This window comes from Vespa crabro, chromosome 1, assembly GCF_910589235.1.
Source record: "Vespa crabro chromosome 1, iyVesCrab1.2, whole genome shotgun sequence".
Classification (NCBI taxonomy): Eukaryota; Metazoa; Arthropoda; class Insecta; order Hymenoptera; family Vespidae; genus Vespa; species Vespa crabro.
This window is the reverse complement of record NC_060955.1, coordinates 16729758-16739757: the sequence shown is the minus strand read 5'-3', so window position 1 is coordinate 16739757 and position 10000 is coordinate 16729758. Positions and strand designations below refer to the sequence as shown.

The following is a 10000-nucleotide window of genomic DNA, read 5'->3' as shown; positions in this document are numbered from 1 at the left end:
TCACTTTATGTTAAAATAGATTTAAAAAGTAATTATTGAATAATTAATATAAATTAGTTTGATTTGATTGACCATAGGATGACAAATTTGTTCGGTATTATATATAATTACAAATTTGCGAATGATACAGATTATAGAACAAAGTCGTCTCATTAAGAGTAAAATCGAGTTGATCGTTAAGAATGAAAAACGATTATTATAATCTACTCTCTCTTTCTCTTTTTCTCTCTTTTTCTCATCTTCTCTCTCTTCGTATTAATATTTCCAAGTAATTATAAAATTTAATTTGAACGATTTTAACACTATCTTCAGAATTAGTTCGATTTGATTGACCACGAGACGGCAAATTTGCTCGATATTTACAAATAATTAAAACTTTGCGAATGTTAGATACAATAAACGCCGTCTCGAGGAATAAAATCTTGTTGATCATTAACGATTAACAAAGATCAAAATCAATTCTAACTTTTGTATTCGTTTAAAAATTTTACAAATAATCATTAGAATATAATCTGAACGATGTTAATAATAAATTAAAATTTGATTTGATATGATTTAATCGACCACGAGACGGCGAATTAGCTCGGTTATCCGTAATTATAAATTTGCGAAACGAGCGCCTCTTACTTTTTTGCATTTTAAAAACAACATAATTTTTGCTATAACCCTTATGTCTACGAATTGATTTCGCATTGTAGCGATTGCACCGACGACGCGACGAAGACTATATATATAAAAAAAGCGCGATTAAATAAATCAATTATATCTATATATATATATTTACATATTACATAGATATCAAGGGTGATATATTTTTTGGTGGTTGGGATTTATATTCCGCACTGTGCTTTAAGCCAGATTTATTATACCCAGGAGGAATTCAGTTAATAAAGAACATGTATATAAAGATAGCTAGCGTGTGGCGTACGGGGTGGGATAATAATATTGATAGAGACAGAGGGAGCGGGGTTTTGAAGGGAATAAATAAATGATGTTTCTTCAATACGCTTGCCGAACAACGTGCAAAACATATTTTTTGTGAGTCGAGCGACGTCGGGCAGACTGCCTTTAAACGACGAGCCACTCCTCTCGGTGCTGCTGCTTTAAAGCGTCCAATATTTGCCTTCTAATTGCGCCTGATGTCTTTCTTGCGCAATATCGGATAGAGAAATTCGCCTTCATCCCTCTTCTTTTCCATCCTCAAACGAAAAACGACAAAGACAAAAAAAAAGAAAAAGAAAAAAAACGACCCATACAAATCCATGGGAAATGAAAATATCCGTCCTTTTTTACTGTTGTCGTTGTTATTGCCGTTGCCTTCGCGTATATATATATATATATACATACACGAAGGCAATATATATATAATATATGTGTGTGTTTGTATGTATATACACACATACACATATATATTTGTTCTTCCTTCAAATCTTTTCCTAGTCCGTTAGTGATCTTTTTTATGCTGGCCCATCGTTCGCACTTTTACACGTCTCAAATATGTGGAAAGAAAAAAAAAAGAAAAGAAAAAAAATATATGTATACATCATAAGTACACCGTTATATCTCAACTCATTACTTCTCTTATCGATATAGACCAAATTCATCATCATTTTGTATTCTTCGTAGAAGTATTCTTCGTATTGTTTTTGTATTCTTCGTATTGTTTTTTCTTTTTTTTCTTCTTTTTTCATCGTCCTTTCTTTTTTCCTTATCGCGTTTATATATCTTTGAATAAAATGAAAAGGACAGCTTAAGATTTCTCCTATAATTCAAGCATATTTCTCTTGCTTCTTTAATAAATCCTTTTGTTCAACGCCAGATACACACATATTTCGTATTTTCAATCATCTTCCGATAGTTGTCGCTTCGCTTCGATTCGCCATTTTTTTGCGCGGAAGGAAAAAAAGAACATTTTTTCTAGATTATATTATACAGCATATAATTTTTTTAATCTCTGCAGCTTAACAGCCTTTTATAATCACCGTTATACATCGCTTTTCGTAATACGAAAGAGCTTATTATTGTGTATACCATTTTTGGTTATGGCTTCCGTCGTATTTTTGAATAAAGGAGGAAAGAGGGAACACTCCACTTTGTTGGAACATTTTGAAGTAACTTTCATTTCCTCTGTCCTTCTTCTTCTTCTTCTTCTTCTTCTTCTTCTTCTTCTTCTTCTTCTTCTTCTTCTTCATCTTCTTTTTGATAGCTACGCTTGTGTATCACACATATTTGTAATTTATCGTTAAAATATTGGAGGAAATTCGAGAGTCAGAAGAGAATCTTCTGGTTTTATAGGTACTATACTACTCGAATTTATCGTTCGTTTCATCTGTATTTCTATTTCTCTCTCTCTCCTTCTCTTTCTCTTTCTCTGTCTTTCTTTGTGATACGTAATCTTATTCTCATTCTTATTCTCTTCCTTTTTTTTACTTTCTCACTTTCTCTCTCTCTCTCTCTTTCTTTCTCTCTTTCTCTCTTTCTCTTTCTCTCTGACTGTTACGTCTTAGGAGGTCTTCGTTAGGTATTATTAATCAAGAATTAGATGGAAAGGAGCGAAAGTAAATGTCGACATTAGCAATTGAAGGTTTTTTTAGAGGAGTATATAATTAGGCAAACGATCAAACTTAACGTTTGACCGGTTGAACGTCGGTTTTCCAGGTGATAGCTGTGATATCAATACTCTTTATTGTGCTTTCGACGATCGCACTAACTCTCAACACCATTCCTAGTATGCAAGTGAATGATGAGAAGGGGAACTTTCAAGACAATCCACAGCTTGCTATGGTGGAAGCCGTGTGTATAACATGGTTCACCCTCGAGTACGTGCTTAGGTTCAGTGCTTCGCCGGACAAATGGAAATTCTTCAAAGGCGGTCTTAATGTGATCGATCTGTTGGCTATACTGCCGTACTACGTATCCCTGTTCCTGGTCGAGACTAACAAGAATGCGACCGACCAATTCCAAGATGTACGCAGGGTAGTCCAAATATTTCGTATAATGAGGATCTTAAGAATTTTGAAGTTGGCTCGCCATTCGACCGGGCTACAGAGTCTCGGCTTCACTCTACGTAACTCTTATAAGGAGTTGGGCCTGCTGATGCTCTTCCTGGCAATGGGCGTCCTCATATTCTCTAGTCTCGCCTATTTCGCTGAGAAGGAGGAGCCCGGGACCAAATTCATAAGCATTCCAGAGACCTTCTGGTGGGCAGGCATCACGATGACCACCGTCGGATACGGCGACATCTACCCCACGACCCCGCTCGGCAAGGTGATCGGCAGTGTGTGTTGTATATGTGGTGTCCTGGTAATCGCGTTACCCATTCCCATTATCGTCAACAACTTCGCTGAGTTTTACAAGAATCAGATGAGACGGGAGAAGGCCCTTAAGAGGCGGGAAGCTCTTGAGAGGGCTAAGAGAGAGGGCAGCATCGTCTCCTTTCATCACATCAATCTGAGGGATGCTTTCGCCAAGAGCATGGACCTTATCGACGTCATCGTTGATACTGGTAAGCGACGGACCGTCGACGAAACATGGACAACATTGACCTTGTGACTCTCTCTTTCTCTCTCTCTCTTTCTTTTTATTTTTATTTCAAACGTCAACTACTCGATGACCTAATCACTGAGCAAGTCACGAAACGATAATCCGCAAGCATGTTCCTTTCGCACGTCATACTTCGTATCTGCACTTTTTCTTAAATACAAGGTGTTTAAGAAATAGTTGGTCTTGACATTGTTTTACCCATAATACGAAAAAACAAAACAAAACAAAAAATAACCCTATGTATCGACCACATGTATGTATGTACGTCATAAACGTACATTTTTACCAAAGTCTAAGAATACTTATAATTGACCATTTATTTAACAAATAAACACCGTGTATGTATACATATATATATATATATATATATATATATATATATATATATATGTGTATATATATATCGAATCCTTCAACGACGTCCAACCGAGCAGCACCATTAGCACCGAAATTCGATTAGAAGTGATAAATCGTTCGATCAAGGCTCCTGATGCTCTCTAACATACATATTTCCAGGTCACAATATGTCTGGGGTAGATGGTAACAGCACGGAAGGTGAATCAGCATGCGGTCGGGGCCCCGCACAAACTGGTCCAGGTTGCTATCGTAACTATGAGCATTACAGTCTCTCCCGGCATCGCCGTAGTGCGTCGTCCTGCTTCCCGAATCTGCCGAACGACCTTCCGACGACACCGGATAGTCCGAATCGTCGTCTTTTGGACTTCGCACAGAGTGTACCCGGGACGCAGAATGACGATTATTTCCACGATGAGGTACCGGCACAGAATGCGAATCAAGAAAATACGACACCCAGCGTAAGTATCATCAAATATTTGTTATAATTATATTAAAGTTATAACGTGAAAAGATTTTCTTTTTTTTTTTTTTGTTTTTTTTCTTCTCTTTTTTTCCAATAGCCTCACGTCATTCACGAGCCTAAACGATTCTCGACAATCGATCAAACATACCTTTTTTTAATTTATTAATTTATTTATTTTATTATTTTATTTATTTTGTTTATTATCGTTTATTTTAATTCATTTATTTGTTTATATTTATTAATTTGTATAGGATATTACTTTCAATTGGATATTAATTCTTTTTTGCTTAATTCATATCCGAAATATCGAACATAGTTTCAAATAGAAAAAGTATTTATATAAAAAAATGTATAAACTATCAATGGTATATATCATCGAGAATCGAACAATAATATTAGGCTCGTCAGAAAATAGCGAAGCAGATAGCTTCCAATTTTATTAATTTTTTCCAAGGAAGTATCTTTTTTGTAAAATGTAGAGCATAAAACCACAGGAAGGCCGCGAACGTATCGTCGTTTATCTTATGAAAATTTAGATATATTTTTTTCGGCTGATCAATATTTTATCATTTCTATGATATATATATATATATATATGTATATATATATATATATATGATGTACTGCTTTGCTTTGATTTGGTTTGTTCATTTTTCAAAAAAATCATTCAAGTGCATTGTCCTTATTGACGTTAATCTTCAGGAACATCCTGCTTCTTCACAGGATTGCATCGAGTTAAAAATTGCAATTGTCAACGTGTGTTTACTTTTTGTTTGCATATACATACAATATATGTATATATATATATATAACAAATATTATATAATAGATATAAATCTATATCCATATTCATATACATATGTTAAATTTTTATTTACATACAATGTATACGTGTACAAAAGGAAATATACATTGTACGTGTACAGGATGGGTCCAAAAGTTCCTAGGTGGGTCAAAAATTCTTAGATTATTTTGAAACTTAATTACTTTTTTTCGAGATTTTTTACACGAAAATTTCTTTTTCTTTTCTTTTTTTCTTTTTTTTTTTTTATTTCAGATCGTACAAACTACGAGTCCAGCTACAATTATAGTTTCTGGAAAAAATAAAAGAAAAATTAGCTTAAAAAGTTTGGAAAAAAATAGCAATTGATTTTTAATGATCATCTAGGAACTTTTAATTCAACCTAGGAATATTTGTTCCTTCTCGGAGGTATTACAATGACATCGTAGAATCTTTTTATATGTAAACACATTACATTTTTCTGACTTGAGTTATTTTTACAAATAAATCATCAGCAACGTATATTACACGAACGATTTGGCGTGGATTCAAAGTTGCACAGATATTTTTCTAATATTTTCTTATATCTTTTTTCTTTTTTTTTTTTTTGATTTTTATTTTTTTCTCTTCTCTCGTAGTTTTTTCTCGTTTCGTGCGTTTTAACCCAGAACGAACGATCGTTGTTTGTTCGTTTGTTTGTACGTTTGTTCGTTCGTTCGTTTGCTTTTTTACGCAAAAATATCGGTGTGTGTCGCACTATGTCGCTAGCATGAATTCGACCTAAGTGCTCCCGCCCCCTGTGCTTTTATACTCTAGCGTAAGGCAACACAAGCGATGGAGCCAGATATCAGCGCTTATTATCGACACCATATACATATAAACCTATATACATATATACATTTATTTATATTTTTATTTATTAGATTGATTAATTTATTTATTTTGAAATTATTTATTTGTTTGTTTGTTTGTTTGTTCCTTTGTTCCTTTAATCGAGCACGCTCGAAAATTTGAGTCTAAATTGAGACGAATAAAAAATCTTTGGTATGATTTATAGTCTTTCATTGATTCTTCATTAACGTCTCTAATCAATGTCGTTTCGATGTTGAAACTTATTTTTAAACTACTCCGAAAAACGATCCTTAAAAGAAAAAGTTTTTACATTAATTAGCGATTTATCAAATATAATGATCTAATATTTCAAATATATAGATATATCTAATAAGATTTGAATATAATATGATAAATATCGTAAATAGTGCGTTAACCCCTTATCGTTCTAATCGCCAGTATTACCGTCGATCAGTATTTGTTTTTTTCATTATTTGCATTTTTTTCGATATTTACATATAAAAAAAAGCGTAAGATAACTTAAGAAAAAATATTAAAATTTCAATAAAATATGACATAGGAGTGAGCGCATTGACCTTTATCATTTTAATCGATAGTAAAATATTTTTATTTATTTTCGTTATTCGTGTTTTGATTCAACATTTCTAAACAATATTATCGAACAAGAACTTTTTTAACAAAAATTATCTGCAAGTACATTGAAATATTTAATAAAATTTAATAATGATTAATTAACTAATGGTTATAATTAATATCATTTTTATTTTGTTACGTGAAATACTTTTAATTATCGGGCGAATTCGATTTCAAAATAGCTTTTTAAAAAGCCGTAAAAATATATGGTCATTTTCTAATTCATATAATTCAAATAATTACTATCGTCGTTCTAATACGATATCAATTTGAATTTATTTATTCCTTGTTACCTAAGGAAAGCGAGAAGAGCGATCGTTTCTTTTATACATACGGTTCGATTGCCAACGTTATTACGAGTTTCATATGTATATATATCTATATGTACGTACCTATATATAATGTACCTTCTATATATAATAATAGTAATGCCTTGATTGCAATGTTTCTAACGATTGCAAAGTCCAAGAATTACCACGCGTGTTCGATATATAGATGCATAGAGGTTCGTGCTGAAAATAGTATGACATTCTAAATAGCATCTTGCACATCAGCTTCGTGAAAGAAGACTTCGCTTCTACATGTATATATGTATCTATCTATCTATCTATGTATCTATCTATCCATCTATCTATCTATTTATTTAACTATTTATCTATCCATCTATCCTTCTATCTATGTATACTTTTATGTATGCATGTCATCAAAGTATAAAAGCGTTCGGTCCTCTCGCGTTCCTTTTTTTTATAAATAAGAGACAGATCGATATTTTTTTTGTATTTTATTTTATTTTATTTTTTTTTTATTATTTTACTTTTTTTATTTCTTTTATCCATACTTTTTTCTTTTCTTTTAAACATCAATTTTACTCTGTTCAAACTCTCACGAGCAGATTTGTAACATTGTTGATTTATTCGAAAGGAGACTTGCGCGATGAAAATGTAGTTTGTAAATCAAACGATAATTTGTTTATAGCAATGAAAAAGATAGTTAATTTAATTTGTTATAGTTATAAGCTACGAGGTATTTACTTATATTTATTTATTTATTTATTTATTTATTTTCTGCGCAAGTCTTTACCTTTTTAGTGTGCGAACCAACGATCTCGGGAGAGCCCGAAAGAACGATCATATCTAATTTCATCTTTATCTTCTCGACGATTTTCTCTCCTTATCTATTTTGATATAATATTTTTTCTGTATATATATACACATATACATACACGCGCGCTCGTTCGCGCATTCGTTTTCCTATAAGATAAACGTCAACCATACTTTTACATGTTATAACACTACACCATGTTTTTACACATAAATATACTTATTCACGAACACACAATACTCGAGATCGAAATACTTCTTTTTTCCCTTATTTGTATATTCATTCATTTATTTATTCATTCATTCATTCATTTCTTTATTTATTAATTAATTAATTATTTATTTATTTATTTTCTTTTACTTCTTAATTTTTTTTTCGTTTTTTTTATACAAACGATAAATATACGAAGTCGTGTATAATTGAAGTTGCCGTAATTGTCGTCGATGAGATGGAAATTTATTGTGATAGCAAGAAGCTTTGATCGTATAATAGTTTTCCTTTTTTCCTTTTTTTGTTTTTATTTTTTGAAGTTCAATCCTTGCAATTGAATGAACATTCGTAAAATAAAAGATCTTGGATCGATGGATAATTTTCGCTCGAAAGTAATGAACCAATCGAATAAATAACTTACAGAACATTAATCATTATGAAATATTTTTAATAAATTTTATTTTGATTTTGTTTTTATTTTTTTTTACATTCTCTTTCATCGTCGATAAAAGTAATTACAAAGAATATTTGATTGATATTTGATTGAGCGAAAATTTAAACGTGAAATTTAACGAGAACTTCATTGTGATTGTATTAACCCTCTATAATCCAATACCTTTTTTGTATTTATAAAAAAATTATATATGTATGTATGTGCGTGTGTATGTGTATACTTATATTTATATATATATATATTACTTATTATGATACAATAATATTAATATAAATAATATTATAAATAATTTATATAAAATATTATATTATATTAATATAAGTAATATTACAAATAATAATAATAATAATAATAATAATAATAATAATAATAATAATAATAATAATAATCATTATTATTATTATTATAAATATAACAATATATTACTTACAATTGATATAATATAATTATACTTATTACCTATAAATAATACTTAAATAATTTTTCTCTTTAGTAACATTCGAAATAAGAGTTAATTGTTGACAATAAATTTGAATAAAAGAAAAGAAAAAAAATTATTAAAAAATCCAGATATATGAGTGCGTGCGTGTGTGTCTGTATACGTAACATAATTAGTTGAATCAAGTTATAGAGGGTTAAAAAAAGGTCGCCCGCAATATTAGACGCTCATATATCTCTGACAGATTTTTCGTGTCGATATGTTACAGGCAATGTCCGACAGCGCGCATTGACCAGCAACCTTGAGAAAAGCTATGCCCGCACACACAGATTCGTCCCAGAGATAAATTTACCTGCTTATTGTCGGACCTTGCCGTATGTGTGTTCTCTCTCTCAGAGCCAATCGATGAGCGAAAACTCGATTACAAAAACTCGAGAGAAATCGGCCGGAAGCTCATCGCTAGCGTCTAACTAAATTCTCCCAGATTTCTCCACCCCCTCAATCCCAAATCCTAGCCTTACCCAGTCGGATAATATAGTTTAGAAGATAGTGCTAATTCCTTTTTAATGGAAGATCAGATTTAAACGCACATTGCATATTTATCATATATTATTTAAACTGGAACTCGACAACATTTACAACAATTCCTATAACAAGTACAACAACAACAATAAACATGAAAAATACTTATAAATTAAATTTGACTTCTCTTTCAAATAGAAATTGAACGGATAAAAGATAAACAATTAAAGAAAAAGAAAATAAATAAATAAATAAAATGTACGAAAATTATCATATGTTATTTTACGTATGTAATATTATTATTAATGATATAATAATAATAATAATAATAATAATAATAATAATAATAATAATAATAATGATAATAATAGTCCTGATAATAATGATGATGATAATAATTAAAATGTGACTCGATAAATGACGTAAATTACGTTATTTTCCGACTATTAATGCATGAGAAAAGAAAAAAAGACAGAAATACATTAACCTATTTGTTATATTATAATATGTATATGTATATATATATATATATATATACATATACATATTAGTATGATTTTAATTGTGTGTGTCTGTATGTGTATCTATTGAAACAAATTATTAACGCGCTTCCTATTTCTTTTCTTTTTTCTTATTTTTTTATTC

At 30.8% G+C, this 10000-nt stretch overlaps 1 protein-coding gene across 5 annotated transcripts in view; it reads left to right on the top strand.

Annotated features, from left to right (window-relative positions):
* Positions 1–10000, top strand: part of LOC124430026 (potassium voltage-gated channel protein Shab) — a 41291-nt gene that overhangs the window by 14705 nt on the left and 16586 nt on the right. For all 5 annotated transcript variants that reach the window (XM_046976055.1, XM_046976027.1, XM_046976019.1 and 2 more), the window contains 2 exons: positions 2659–3505; positions 4060–4358. In XM_046976055.1, the coding sequence (XP_046832011.1) occupies positions 2659–3505; positions 4060–4358 (1146 nt within the window). The remainder of the gene's footprint in view (positions 1–2658; positions 3506–4059; positions 4359–10000) is intronic.